The 15940-nt window shown below is 34.6% G+C and overlaps 1 protein-coding gene across 3 annotated transcripts; it reads right to left on the bottom strand.

Annotated features, from left to right (window-relative positions):
* Positions 1-294: 294 nt before the first annotated feature.
* LOC141644052 (uncharacterized) lies at positions 295-6055 on the bottom strand. Of its 3 annotated transcripts, none has more exons than XM_074453467.1 (4): positions 5820-6055; positions 3479-4290; positions 1512-1597; positions 295-938 (listed from the first exon to the last, which is right to left on the bottom strand). In XM_074453467.1, the coding sequence occupies exons 2-4, from the start codon at positions 3681-3683 to the stop codon at positions 498-500; spliced, it is 732 nt and encodes a 243-aa protein (XP_074309568.1). In that variant the 5' UTR covers positions 3684-4290; positions 5820-6055; the 3' UTR covers positions 295-497. The 3 variants fall into 3 exon arrangements, with proteins under 3 accessions (XP_074309568.1, XP_074309569.1, XP_074309567.1); XM_074453468.1 differs by having other exon boundaries at positions 3479-4285; XM_074453466.1 differs by lacking the exon at positions 5820-6055 and having other exon boundaries at positions 3479-4685.
* Positions 6056-15940: the final 9885 nt, after the last annotated feature.

Here is a 15940-nt window from a genome sequence, read left to right as displayed (position 1 = left end):
ATGTATTGAGTATCACGGATGTAGTCACTGTGCTCAATGAGTCCAGTTATGGAGATTTTTTTTATTAAGCATCTATGGTTTTGGTCTTTAATGGCACAATGGTATCGAAAACTAAGGCGATTAGGCAAACCGAGCATGCGTATAGAACAAGCGTGAAGACGCCTTAGACTCCAGAAGGGCTACTTTTTCCTGTAAATCAAGAATGCATCATATATTTCACCGTGATACAGTAAGCCTGGGCCGAATGCGAGACTCCCTGGCTAGTTTAACATCCTACCATAAGACTCGAGGAGGAAAGAAAGGTCTTCCTTTCGAATTCAAGTCGTCTAAGATGAAACCATATCATGTGTGAAAAACCCTACCTGACAACAAACATGCATCACAATAAATCCCCAGCATATCTCACAAGACGCACTACGACGTTTCAAGTTATCGACACATATGAAACTCCGTGAATAAAAACAAGAACAATTATATTCATGTACTCAAGGTGTGGTTCAAAAGCCGAAGCTCATGGTAAGGAGATAGGCAGCAGATGCAAGAGCAACACCGCTTGCCAAAGCGAAGTGCCCAGCAGCACGTCGAGGCATGACCAAGCCATAGAGTAGCATCACAAAAGCAGCCTCGTTCATTTTCATGAGTGTCTTTCCTCTGCCACTGATAACCACTCCAGAAGTGATCAGTTGGTAAATATTCTGCATAGTTGCCCCTGCGAACAGGAGCCCTATCTCTGGTTTCGCTATGTTTTCAACATAAACATTTGCGCACCCAACACATGGAACAAACTTCTTCCACCAACAAGAAGTACTGGCTGCTTCATATACCTCATCTACCTGGGAGTTGAGCATGCCTCCGCTTTCCAAATTGATGTACAATTCATCCTTCAACTTTTCCAGCGTTTCAACAGGAATGACCCTCCCCCATGCACAATCTTCATCCTAACAAACCAAAATTTACAAGAACTATTAGTATTACCTTATTAGGGTAAACAAAAGTTTTCGATGATTGACATAACGGGCCTAAACCGTGACAGAACTTCTAAAAATTTGACACCTATATATTCTTATTAAAATTATAAACATGTGCTAGCACGGGCCAAATGTTAAGTATTTCAAAAAATTTGGATCGTCATCAAGGGTTCGAGGAATTAAGAGACTAGTAGTATTACATATAAAGCCATAATTAAACCATCTTAATCAAAAGCCCAAGTTGATGGTTTAAGTTCAACCAATAGCTTTACATCCTTATAACTAGCTCAAATTACTTGGCATTTAATCATCAACAGAAAAAGGAAGGAAGCAAGGAGGAAAGAAACGAGAAAAATGTGGAAAGTGTCGCAGAAATGAAGTTGAAAAAGGGGAGAGTGCGAAATTTTTATTTTTTAAAAAAATCGTTTCTATTGCGATATGAAGGATTTTGTTTATGAAATACAGTACATTATTCCTTCTTCTTGGAAGAATCTTGTTTACTAAATAGAGAAAGTTTGCTCAAGGAAAGGTAGAAAAATTTACAAAGATAGGCATTCCATAAGGAAGGTTCAGGCTCTGTTGAATTCTTTGCTCGAGATCACCACCATCAATATCAGTAATGTAGAGACCTATGCAATATACAGGGAGGAAATACATCAGAAGTCAAAAACATCATATAAACTTTTGGGAAATAAAATAATTAAAACTGAAATAAGCCCTAAAACAAAAAATTGTGCATGATGATGAAGAATTGATGATAATTAGATGTCTCTTACAAAGCTTGAAACACATTCTTCGTCCTACACAAGGTAATCAGACAAAACAACCCTGATTCAGGACACTCAACTTACTTAGCCAATGCCTTATTGCGAACTATCTTTCAGTCTTATTGTGATTTTAAGTGTAAGCCATAGATGAGAGTTTTCCTTGAGCTATCCCTCGTGTGAGAGGATGGCTATTCTTTTATACGGGATATTGTTTTTAAACTCTCTCTCTGTCTTTGCTAATACCATTTATAGCAAATGTTCAGGAAAACAGAGTTACCATAGTGAACTATCTTAGGTTTTTATCAGAAAATGGCTAGGTTGCTTTACATCTTTGTCTGAATAGACATGACGAAATCTACTCTAGGGTAATGGTAAATAAATGCCTAAGAATGTGTTTGGATTGAGGGATTTGGAGGGAAAAGAAGGGAGGGAGAGCAGGGGATTTAAAATCCCTTGTTTGGATAGCAAATGAGGGTGGAGGGAAATGGAGGGGAAGGGATTTGGAGGGATCCATTTTCTCTCCTCCAAGGCAAATCAAAATCTCTTCACAATAGGCAAGATTTGGAGGGAAATTGTATCCAAACACCCACTCCCCATTGCCCCTCCCCTTCTCTTCCCTCTATTTCCCTTCCATCGATCTCCCTCCCCTCCCTTTCCCTCCACCTTTGCTATCCAAAAACACCCTTGTTTGGATAGAAAAAAAGGAGGGAAAAGAAGGGGAAGGAGGAGGAGGGAAGAGAAAGGAAGGGAAGGGGAGGGGAGGGAGAATGGAGGAGATGATTTTCCCTCCAAATCTTGCCTAGGTTGGTGGGGAAATAATTTGCCTTGTAGGAGGGAAATGGAGGGATCCATTTTCCCTCCCCCTCCAAATCCCTCTACCTTCATTTTGCTAACCAAACAATGGATTTCCCATCCTTCCAATTCCCTCCCCTCACTTTCCCTCCAAATCTCTCAATCCAAACACACCCTAAATGAACGACAAGAGTAATATTAAGATTTAAAAAGGGGTTTGATGTATGAAATTCTAGTAAGAACATTAAACTAGCGGAAATGGGTACTGGTACTTCAATGTTCAGGTCCTTCACTAAAAGAAGATGAAATTCTAGTAAAAACATTAAATTAACAGAAATGGGTACTGGTATTCAATGAACGGGTCCTTCACTAAAAGAAGATGAAATTTCAAGTGTTTCTTGCTGGTAGTCAACTTTCTAGCGGAATAACTTGCACAATCCACTACATGTATCTTTCTTCACAGCGGTAAATTAGAAATCAAATCACTGAAAAACAAGTTTACACTACATGTCCGAACCAAGCCACATGATGGTTATGGTTTGATTTATTAGCCATAGAACCTGTTTTCACACCTATCACTTCAACAACAACATTACCCCAGTGCCTCAATGGCTCCCGCAAAATTGCGAGGTAAGGGGGGGTCGGATGTACGCAACCTTACTAAGAGGCTGTTTCCGAATTCACACCTATCACTTCATTCTACAAAATTCTAAACAATAAAGGTTACTATAAAATTAGCAAAAGATCGAGAAAATTCCATGAAGTTCAGCTAGGCACAATTTAATAAACTTCTTGGGGGAGTCCAGCAAAAAATAAACCTCAGACATTTATCAACAGTTCAATTAAAGGCAAGTAAAAATTAATGTTCGGCAATATTTACCAACTAGCTTAGCATATCTTAATTAGTACGGAGTAGTACATAGTACTTGATTAAATAAACAAAAGTATTACCAGGATAAGCACGAATGTCCGGCTTGGTAGCTGCCACACCCATCTCTGCGGCAACCTTGATTTCATCCAACATCTTATCATTCAACATATTACATGCTTTTTGTGTCGTATTCTGCATTTGTTTTTGAGGTCTTAAAAAATTTAATGAAATGTGATTATTTTGGTAGTGCTGAACTGCTGACTGAACCTTCCTTGATGGGTCCATAAAACAATAGGCGGAGGAGTTGCTTCTTCCTCAACAATGTGAAATGACGAAGTTTCGCTGCAAATGCCAAGGGCAGACCACTTGACTTGACTAGTATAAGTTTTATGCATTATTAGGTGAAATGTCCCTACCATCAAGACTTTGGTATAACTTGGAAGTCATATGTCGCTACTGCCATGACTTTCATACAACTTTGAACAAGTACGAGTTGAGCCAAATGATATTAAAACATACATACAATTTCAGAGCACTTCTTGCAAAGCAAATATGGCGAAGGCACTCAAGGAAGGAATTCATGGAGAGAAGCAAAGGACAGTAAATGGCATTCTCATCACCACTCTAATGGCGAACATTTCGTTGAAAGGGTTAATCTTCATGCTGCGTGATCTGCAAACTGCTAGGATCAAAGCTGCGAAAATGGCTTTAATAGTCGCCTTCATCAGCTCTCTTCTGGCAACACTCACCAACCATCAAAATAACTCGAGGTTTACAAGGCTGTGCTCCTACTTATCAGTAGTTTGTCTCCTGACATCAGCGGGGCTGATAGTCTCGAGCCTCTTTGAATGTTAGTACTTGAGTCCCAGGAACCGGAAAGCGGAAAGCTGAACTTCAATCACAATAGTAGCATATAAAAAAAGTAAGTCTTTGTCTTGAATGAAAGATTTTGTGCAAAAATACAAGTTACTCCCTCCACACATAAGTTTTTACCCCATTTCTCTAATATATCATATATGTGATATGTGAAAGAATATTTTATTGAAATGGGATGAAAATAGGTGTGTGGAGGGAGTACTAGATAATTATCGTTACTATTTCTATATCTGGTTCTGCATGTATGCGATTCAAGGGTGTGTTTGATTTAGTTTAAAGCTATGGGATACTATAAAACTCTGTTTCAATAAGATTTATATTTGTAATCCTTGGACTATTATGCATGTAGATCCCAATCTTATCATTCATTAAACATATGGTTGTGGTTTGAACAAAAACAATATCTCAATTCAATTATTATGTAATGACAAAATTAGAAAAGATTGTTCATGAAAGTTGGCAGTGGGATCCCCCAATTTTCTTGAATCTTCCGATGTATATGATGAGTATGAGTATTCATTCCAACATTCAGGCCGGTACCACAATCCCGCAACCCCCATTGGTGGTGGTTCTGTTGTGTACCGAAGTTGCAAGAATTTTATTTATATAAAACTACTCCGTATCAAACTGACACAAAAAATTGGAATTGGAATTTAACCGAAACTCCAATTATGAAATGAAAAAGTGGGAATGATGTATAATTGCGGTACTAGCCTCATCTATTGGCTACTTGGCTTAAGCTTCAGGGTTAGGTGGGTTGCAACTTGCAACTCGTTTGTAAATTAGCCCAACAGTGGTATCAGAGTCGATAGCCAATGTATGAGCAGTTTGTCAGCAGGTGCGGTATCAATAGCCTGAGGCCAAGGCGCTCAAATTTGGGGTCCCGATGATTGATGGCAGTGCAGCAAGGTCTCCAAACATATGATGGTGTAATAACTAATAAGTCATCAGATTGTGTTACTTGAATTAACATGCTACGAGTCGACTTACTCCCCTTGATTAATCAACTCAGGCATTGTTTCGGCAGAACTTGTATCTGTTTTCACTAATACAGAAGTTTTCACTAATACAGAATGGTGCAAGGGAGCTAAATAACAAATGTGTCATGTGATACATTTGTGTAACTATGTAACTGTCTCACATTTAAAAAAGTCGTTTATTAATCGGACCTCACCGTTATCAGCTTAAACTTTTGGTTTTAGAAGCGGCAACAAGTATTTATTTATTATTATTACTACGAAGAAATTAGCAGTCGCTACCTTTCTACCAGGGGCATATTGGGTAATCCCGTATATATGTGATAGCCTGCGAACCATGGATAACCCCGCACAAGATCGCTCTTTGGGGAGAAGGGAGGCTTAAACCCAAAGACTTTAGTAATTCTCGCCCACGTTTTAACGACTAGACCCCAACCTCATAGAGTCATAGGCAAAATATGGAACATCAAATTAAGCAAAAACCCAGAAATATGAACTCAATTAAATACACAAAAGAGAATTAAATCATACTTTGAAAAATTAACAATTAGTAGAGTAAAAGAATTACCTTCGCACATCGAAATTGGAATTCATAGAAAGCTCTGGAATCATTGATAAGCAATTAACACAATTACAGGCGACGATTCAATCAATTTGCTTAAGCAATTTATTTCTCAATTCTCACAGAAATTGATTTTGGGGTTATTTTAGTAGTTTAATTACATGTGGAATTAGGGTTAATTAGTTGCTGGAAGGTCTGGACTCTGGAGAATGGAGATGTTCGGTACGTTGCGTAATAAGGAGTGTATTAAATTGGATATTTGGAATTTGGAATGTAGGAGGATTTTTACCTGCTAAAAAAATACTTTAAAGATCGTCGACACTTTTACTAATTATCGTCGACAATTAACACATCTTTCCAATATTGCCCCCATTAACCCCATTTGTCTCTCTCTAATCTTTCTAAAACAAAAAAAAATGGTTTTTTGGAAAAAAAAATCGTAATTTAATTTACGAACTTTTCGTATAAAACGGTTTTAAACATATCGACTAATGACGGTAACAATGATCAAGCTATTAACGATGTTCAAGAGATATGTTTACGTTTCAAGTTTATGATTTGACGAACGGATTAGCGATTATCGATCCACGCACCCAAAACTAATTTAAGACGGAAATTAATAATTTTTTTTTTAAAAAAAAAAAATTGTTGAAAAAGGGCCTGGATGAAGAAATTTTTCGTCCGGACAAAGAAATTTTTCGTCCAGACAAAAATATTTTTCGTCCAGACCCAGGTCTAGACGGAAAATATTTTCGTCCAAACCCAGTCCAGACGAAAAAATATTTTTTTTTTAAAAAAAAAAAAAAAAAAAAAAATTTAAAAAAAAATATATTTCCCGGACGAAAATATTTTCGTCTGGATGAAAATATTTTCCGTCTAGACCTGGGTCGGGACAAAAAATATTTTTGTCTGGACGAAAAATTTCTTTGTCCGGACCTTGGTCTGGACGAAAATGTTTTTCGTCCGGGAAAAAAAAAATTCATTTTTTTTTGAAAAAAAAAATCATTTTCTGACTTAGATTAATTTTTGGTGCGGTAATCGATAATCGCTAGTCCGTTCTAACCATAACGATTCTATTCTAAACTAGCTAAATCTACTAACTAATTACAAATTTTTTAAAAATTAAACTAGTTTAGATTACTTGTCGTCGATTTCTTGAATTTGCTGACGGAATTGAAGCGGCGGTGACGGAAATGTCGTATTTGAAAAAAAATGTTAATATATGGAAGCTTTAGAGTAAGGGGTAGATTAGGAAAGTCATTACAAATTGTCGACGATCTTTAACAGGCAGGTTGAATATTGTCGTCTTGAGCGAGACCAGGTAGTTTAGGCGAGACAGAAAATGATGGGTCGTCTTTTCCAGCCAAAGATACAGCGCAGCCCACCCGTCCCACTGAAAATGGTGGGCCGTCTTTTCAGCCCAGCATGATCGACCAGTGGAAAAAAACCATTTTTATTTTTATAGTTATGAGTTTATGACTTTATGAGCCAAACCCAGACCGCATTTAAGTGAGCCTAGCCTGATGGCCACCTCATGTGTCGTTCCAAGGCCAACGTAACCTCTATAGTCTATAGTACATGACTACATGAGCAATAGTTGAATATTTTTCTTTGTGGCCAATTGATTTTTCTTTTTTCTTGTTTCGTGATTTTTGTATCAACAATGTTATTGATTAATAGGAGTATAAATTTATGAGTATGTAACGTTAATAATTTGGTTAAAATTTTAATATTTGTATGGTTAAACAATATTACGAGCAGTTTAACTTACAATCACCTCCTTCAAAAATGAATAAAGGTGATTTGAAAGCCGGTGGCTTCAACTTACCTCTATCATTCGAAAAGATGAGATAAGTTGGTCATACTTTAGAAGATCTATTTAAAAAAAAAAAAAAAAAATCGCCATTTTTCTATGATAGGAGCAGTGGCGTATCCAGGATTTGAGTAAAGGGGGGGCACAGTAAGAAAAAAAAATTTTACGGACAACATTTATTCATTAAAATTCAAATATCGTCTTTTTTTTTTAAATTTTTTTTTTTTTTTTTTTTTTTCTTTTTTTTTTGTCACGTGAGGGCACGTGCCCTCACTTTCCCCCCCCCCCCCCAAATCCGCCCCTGGATAGGAGCATTACGGTCTTCCGCATATGATATATTACAACGGAAGTACGGAGTACTGTCGTAATTTCGTAAATACTACTCTAGTTTTTACTCGTAATAAACTTACTCTGTCTCTTTGATTTTCATATTGGGACTGTAGCTACTATTCTACTTATCTACTATCATCATTCATCAGGATTCGAGACTTCTTTAAAAAATACGAATTGCATATGATGAATTGTATATTAAATTATTAATTTTTTTTTTGAAAACGATTATTAATTATTCGATATTCTGTATTCGACAATCTATCTTCATTATGAAATATAACACACGTAATTCTCATGCAGCCGTGCTCTCGTATTTACTCGGAAGATTTTGGCATGCAATTAAATTATTCTTTGCACGACGATATTTTCTCTATATATAGTTTCTACATCAAAAAGAACGTACTACTACTCACAACTCACAATTGAAGGACACTTTTGATATTCAAGTTATGCTATTTGCAACTTTTGTTTAATTAAATTCTCAACAAATTGAAAAAAAAAAAAAAAAAAAAACCGAGTCGTCATATCTATTCATCGGGTTAAAGATTGGTAATCTAGTATCAAGTTTTTCATCTCCATGATCCAAAAGTTACGAGGTAATAGCCTGATACAAATATATAATCTCGTTTACCGTTTCTATAAAATAGTACACGTTTGTCTAAAAAAAAGCCTGATACAAATACGAATGGCTAGAATCACGGATTATTCAAGGTATGTAGAACTTAGCTAATTGCACTGATGGCATATTATATTTTCTATTTTTGCATATATATGGCAAATCAATCAATCAATCAATACTATATATTAAATCCAGAAACCAAGGACTTCAATGTAATTAAAGAAAGTTATACAAATTAATTATATTATATAGTTTTAAATCACTAGCACCGTGTGATGGACCCGATTAAGGGATTTTAATGCAAATATTATATAGTTTGAGTTAAAGTTAAATTAGATAGAAGCTTGGTAATTTTCCTAAACATTTATAAGAGACTAAAACATGGTCAATTTCCTTAAAATAAAATAATTAATTAAGATGGTCAATTTCAAGGAGACTAAAAGAAAGAAGATGCTTGATAATTTTCCTAAATATTTATAGAAGACTAGGAGATGACCAATTTCCTTAAAATAAAATAATTAATTAGTATAAACATGCATACTTATGGTATTAATTATTATTATCATAAAATTATATATTAAATTTAAAATCTATGCAATTTTATTAAATTTTATAGTTTATTAGATGTATAGAGATGTTAATTATTTAACATACAAAAATATAATATAAGTAGGTTATAAATAATTCAAGTTAGATTCCATAATATATAATATTGCATAATTATTTCGATTTGATTTAATGCATATATGTAATATATTTATATAAATATATAATCCTCTTAAAATTGCATGCCTAAGTAGTAAAAGTAATTTCGTCAGCAAAGAAAAGAATTGTAGTAACATTGGATATAGTTATATGATAATAATCACTCATTTGAATAGTAAAAGTAACAATATTATCAGCGAGATTAGTGAAAGTGGTAGAAACAACAACGGGAGTAGTGAAATAATCAATATTAATGCGACAATAGTGAAAGTAACAATAATTACGGCGGGAGTAGTGAAATTATCAATATTAATGCGGCAGTAGTGACAGTAACAATAATTACGGCGGGAGTAGTGAAAGTAATAATGATTACGGGCAAGTAGTGAAATGTTATTACTATTGTTTCATTAATAAGAGTAAAATATTAATAGAAGGAGTAGTGAATTTGTCTCAAAATTTATTTCATCGTAATTTTAGGATATGTCATAGAAAAAGATATTAATGATAAATTTATGGGTTATGCAACTTTAAGTAATTTTATTTAATGAAAAAAAAAATTTAATGGTAAGTAGAGGTAGCCCGGGCGAAGCCGGGCACCAATACTAGTACTATATATTAATTCCAGAAACCAAGGGACTTCAATGTAATTAAAGAAATTTATACAAATTAATTATACTATATAGTTTTAAATCGATAGCACCGTGTGATGGACCTGAACAAGGGACTTCAATGTAAATATTATATAGTTTTGGTTAAAAATATTAATTTAGATAAAACTAGAATATGGCGACTTTCCTTAAAATAACAGGTCCCACTTACGGTGTTAATTAGTATAAAGATGTTAATTATTTAACATACACAAATATAATATAAGTATATGTTAGATTTTGGAAACTATTAATAGGTAAGTAAATCAATTTAGATTTCCAAAAAAATATAATATTCCATAATTCATTAGATTTTTAATTTAATTAGTAAAAATAATTATTAATTGATTTTCCTTAAAATAAACATATAAACATGCCTTACTTATGGTATTAATTAGTATAAAGATGTTTTAACATAAACAAATATAATATAAGTATATTATATTTTAGAAACTATTAAAAAGTAGATAAATCAAGCTAGATTTCCAAAAAATATAATATTCCATAATTATTTCGACTTAATTAATTTAATGCATATATTTAATATATTTATTTCGAGTAGTGAGAGTAATAAAAGTAACCTTGGATATAGTAATCACTCATTGGATACTTAGAGAGTAAAAATAATGGCAACTCATTTATATTTATCCAACCGTTATCAACTTAAACTCACAGTAAAAAAAACAGGTCAGTTATTAAACTGGGCATGACCTAACCGTTATCAGCTTAAACTTTTGGTTTGAAAAGAATGGCAACTCATTTATATTTATCCAACTTAAATTCTCGGCAACAAATGTTTTTTATTTTAATATTACCAAGAAACTAACAGTCGCTACCTTTCTACGCATAACCTCACACAAGATCGCTCTTGGGACGGTTTAAACCTTGAAACTTTTGTAATTCTCACCCATGTTTTAACACCAAGACCCCAACCTTACAGGCAACGCAAGGAATATTAAATTAAGGAAAAACCCAGGAAATTGAATGCAATGAAATACACAAAAGTTAATTTAATCACAATTCGGGAAAAAAAATCAGTAGAGTAAGGGAATTACCTTCGCACATCGAAATTGGAATTCATAGAAAGCTCTGGAATCATTGATAAGCAATTAACCCAATTACAGGCGACGATTCAATCACTTTGCTTAAGCAATTTATTTCTCAATTCTCACAGAAATTGATTTTGGGGTTGTTTTACTTTTTGTTTAATTACATGCGGAATTAGGGTTAATTAGTTGCTGGAAGGTCTGGAAATGGTCGCTGCTTTGGCCTTTTGGGTCTTTTTTTTCTTTTCTTTTTTTCAAATCAGCGGATTAAGTCGCTTGTGAAAATGAACGTCAATTTCACGGTTGGGGGTAAGAGCTTTTTACATTTAAGTTAACTCCGGTTCTCAACATTGGCTCACTTGTTGTAACGATTAACGATTAACGAGTGTATTGAGTATCCGAGGATTTTCACCAACTCCTAAAGTCAAATTCGGTAATTGAATATTGTCGTCTTAAACAAAACGAAGTAGTTCAGATGATAGACTAATTTAACGTGGTGGTATGGTCTATGGGAATCTAGTATTGTCTTTGAATCAAGCCGGTTTAGTAGCTGATCTTTGCCAACCAGTCCAAACCCATTACCCGCCAAAAAATTGGTCAATCTCGTCAAGCATAACCTCAATATTGAAAGTCGTGTAAAACCGTCACAAGGGATTAACATAACAAATTGGTGGGTTTTACTAGTTTAACAACTTTTCATCTAGGTAGATTTGCAAATATAAAATTGTATTCCCTCACGTCAAATTCACACACCATAAATAAAATCTCGCTCGAAAATGAGTGGAAATTAGTTCTAATCTATTAAGTCCCTTTAATTCAATTCAACCAGTTTCAATACAAAAGAATAAGTTAGGGTTAAAGGTTATATCTTAATTACTCCATAGTAATCATTTGCCATTATTATTTACTGATATGCCCGTGCTCTTGTATTTACTCGAAGATTTCTTCATGCGATTAAATTGCTTTTTGCACGAGTATATTTACTTTGAAATAATCGAGTAAGTGCCATTCTCCCTCTATGGTCTATATATAGAGTTTCCAATACAATAGAGTGAATAACAATTGAAAAATACTTGATATGCAAGTTTATGCTACTTACAACATTTATACCATACAAAAAGGTCCACTAAATGTCAAGATTTCGAATTACTCGAGGTATGTACAACTTAACTAACTAACTACATATAAACGATAATTTGGACTCGGTGAGCTCTATTTATACCCAAATTCTTGTTTCAGACCGACACTTTTGGTCTTATTTGTCAGACGGATAAAATGTTGCCATTTTTTAAGAAAATGTAACCAATTAATTCACAAAATGTTATGACTAGAGGTGTCATTTTTTACCCTGAAAATGATGTGAATAATAATGGTAACATGTTATCAAAAAATAACAACATTTTATTGTAAAATGATGACATGTTACCCGTCTTATTTCAAACCAAAAGCAATGTTCTTAAGAAAAACGGACTGCTATTTATAGAGACCTAAATGAGCTCCACCCTTATTTCAGCAACTCCTTTAGACTTGTCATTTAGCCCATTTGCGCATGCTTGGCTTATTTAGGTGAGTTTGACCCGTTTTAGTAAATTGATCCATTTATCGAGTTTGTCACTTTAGATAAGCGGGTTGGATTAAAATAATAAAAATAGATTAATTAATTTAAACTTCGTTCAAATTAATTATGTTATTCCGTATTTTCTTTAACAAGTCAACATTTTGACTTTGACTTCTGACGTGGCAGTCTCATAATTTTAGGTGCCAACAATGTCTCACAATAAAAGCAAACAAATAAGTTTTGAAGGAAATAGTTAGACTATGCAAACACAATGCAACACGTTTTAACAAAGTACATATCATATCATCATTCTGTAATATTTACAATTATACAATTAACTTGCTTTTTTTTTTTTTTTTAAGAATATGTACAATTAAATTCTGTAATATATCCATGCATCTGTTCTATTTACAAGTGTAATATACAGAGTAATCATAAATAAACTATATGGTTTGAGACTAACTAATTCTAGTGTACTAAAGTTTGTATTTGTTATATATGCATACCGTAAAACTACCTAAGGGCAAGGGCCGCAGCTGTTCCGGACACAAGAATTACCCCGATCATCATGGCAATACGCCCTCCGGCATGTCTACTAGGCGCTAAAACTCCGTACAATAGTAGAAGCACTGCAATGGCATTTACGTGCTGGATAGACTTGCCTTTAAGGGAAGCGACCGTGATGCGAAATAAAATGCGGAAGCGGATTTGTTTGGCTGAAACAGTCGGAGTGACTGTTCGTTTTATGAACTTGAGGTTCCATTATCGTAAAATACGCAAATAAAGAGTAGCAAAGATAAGCAGACACCGAATTAAACCTATAATTCGATGAACGGGATTGGCTAACCAAGACCTATTGGTTCCAATCGAGCGATAGATAGGAAACGCGTCCTAAATAACCACTATTTTTGAGTTATCGCAACAACCCGATGAAATTTGTTTAACACAAACAAAAGTCGATTTTTTTTATAAAATTCTTGTCTATCTAACCAATACAAAATGAAAGCCTTTAAATAGTTGAATTGGCAAGACAATTCAACGCCTAAATGCTAATTGTAACAGCCAAATTAAAACAATGATGACCCAAATTAAAGACCCATAATGACTCCTTAAATCTAGCATACTAAAGGTCTTCTAAGAGCAAATAATAAGTATGAATTTAAATGGCATCAAAACCAATAACTTAAACGTGCTAGTTAACTACCAATTTAATGACCGACCCGTATCATATTCGTATCATACTCCCTTTCTTCAAAAAGAATCGTCCCGATTCTTTGACCGTTCAATATCGAGATGGGCTGCTTGTAAGTGTCCATTTTCTGCCAAATGCCTGGGTCGAATACCATTGACGTTTGTTGCTGGTTCCAACCACCATTTTGCATATTCAAGCATTTTGTTGATGTTACGAGCACGAAATTGACACGGCCCTGATGATACGAATTATATTGCACATTCAAACCTTGCACTATTACTATATTGGACGGCCCATTTTCCTTAAATTTCCAAATTGATTTTGGACCACCAACTGCCACGCAACATGGGGCTGTACAAATTTGCATTTGAAATGTTTCGTCCACTTCGATCGTCAAACATAGAACATCACGTTCTTTTGGATCTTTGGTGATCTTCAATGGTTCGCTCTGTTTATGAAAACAGGGGCTGTACAAATTGAATGAAAAGTCGTCATTGTAGATGTCAAAAACAGGAGGCAAGGAAGGATCAAAGTCTCCCTCCAATGGATTGTTTTGGTTTGAGAACATGAAGAGATTCACGTTCAACCCATTTTGGTCCATTACCGGATCAAGAGCCGATGGCTCTGATACCAAATGATGCGAAATAAAATGCGGAAGCGGATTTGTTTGGCTGAAACAGTCGGAGTGACTGTTCGTTTTATGAACTTGAGGTTCCATTATCGTAAAATACGCAAATAAAGAGTAGCAAAGATAAGCAGACACCGAATTAAACCTATAATTCGATGAACGGGATTGGCTAACCAAGACCTATTGGTTCCAATCGAGCGATAGATAGGAAACGCGTCCTAAATAACCACTATTTTTGAGTTATCGCAACAACCCGATGAAATTTGTTTAACACAAACAAAAGTCGATTTTTTTTATAAAATTCTTGTCTATCTAACCAATACAAAATGAAAGCCTTTAAATAGTTGAATTGGCAAGACAATTCAACGCCTAAATGCTAATTGTAACAGCCAAATTAAAACAATGATGACCCAAATTAAAGACCCATAATGACTCCTTAAATCTAGCATACTAAAGGTCTTCTAAGAGCAAATAATAAGTATGAATTTAAATGGCATCAAAACCAATAACTTAAACGTGCTAGTTAACTACCAATTTAATGACCGACCCGTATCATATTCGTATCATAGATGATACGAGTACGGATACGAGTCGATGGAGGCTGATTCTACACGTTCCAAATAATGTCTAGTTTAAATGCTAGTCTTAAGTAGTCTTATTTAAAGTCTTTTAATTAACTTATTTATAGTACTAATAAAGCATATAATTAGTGAAGTCCTTTCATTTTACTTGTTGTTAATGATTGTAATAAGTGAAGTAGTGATGGCAACTGTTCACTTGGCTAGGAGTTTCGGTTATGGCTGCCTATATAAGGCCATGAGTTTTCATAATAAAAAAACCAGAAATATATGAAAGATTAAGAAAAGAAAACACTTGTGTTTTTGTTGTTTTTGAGTATGTAGTTTACATGCCAAAAATCGTTAGAGTTTGACGCGATCATGCTTTAGCCTGAGAAATATTCAATAGGTCTTGAGTATTCTCACCATTACTCGTGTTATAGGTCTAGCACCGAGTAAATATCCCATTGACTTGAATTCTACCCATGAATTCAAGGCAAATATCCTTTTATTTTATTTTTCTATTAATCCGCTTCCGCAAATTCGTATCATATGGTATCAGAGCTTCGGCTCTTGATTTTCCTAAATCTAGACGGTCCTCGGCGTGTCAAAGCCAAGTTGTTAGTTGAATTTCTGATTGCGATTGGAGTTCAAAGGTTAAACTCAAGCAGGTAGTTTGAGGGTTAATCGGTTTTGCATCTCACAGGCGAGTTTCTAGTGACTTTTATTCCATGCGTAACAAAAAAAAAAAAAAAAAAAAAAAAAAAAAAAAAACTGTTCACGGTCGTGGTACTGTTCATCCGGAAGAAAAAAAAAATTTGGTCCCAAACGGTCTTAAGGCGTGTCAAAGTCAAGATGTTGGTTGAATTTCCGATTGCGATTGGAATTCAAAGGTTAAACTCGAGCGAGGTAGTTCGAGGGTTGATCGACTTTTCATAACCCATATCATAGGTCCAAGAATCGGGACGATTCTTTTTGAAGAAAGGGCGGATGATACGAGTACGGATACGAGTCGATGGAGGCTGATTC

Source organism: Silene latifolia, chromosome 2 (assembly GCF_048544455.1).
Source record: "Silene latifolia isolate original U9 population chromosome 2, ASM4854445v1, whole genome shotgun sequence".
NCBI classification, from domain to species: Eukaryota; Viridiplantae; Streptophyta; class Magnoliopsida; order Caryophyllales; family Caryophyllaceae; genus Silene; species Silene latifolia.
This window is presented reverse-complemented; position numbering and strand designations above follow the sequence as displayed.

What these genes read in the sequence shown, in the direction of transcription:
- LOC141644052 (XM_074453467.1), bottom strand. Translation starts at nt 3,683, where the DNA reads ATGGACCCATCAAGGAAGGTTCAGTCAGCAGTTCAGCACTACCAAAAT. An exon ending in GGACATTCGTGCTTATCCTG is followed by an intron (nt 1,598 to 3,478) that starts GTAATACTTTTG and finishes TATATTGCATAG; the next exon opens with GTCTCTACATTACTGATATT. An exon ending in CTTATGGAATGCCTATCTTT is followed by an intron (nt 939 to 1,511) that starts GTAAATTTTTCT and finishes TTGGTTTGTTAG; the next exon opens with GATGAAGATTGTGCATGGGG.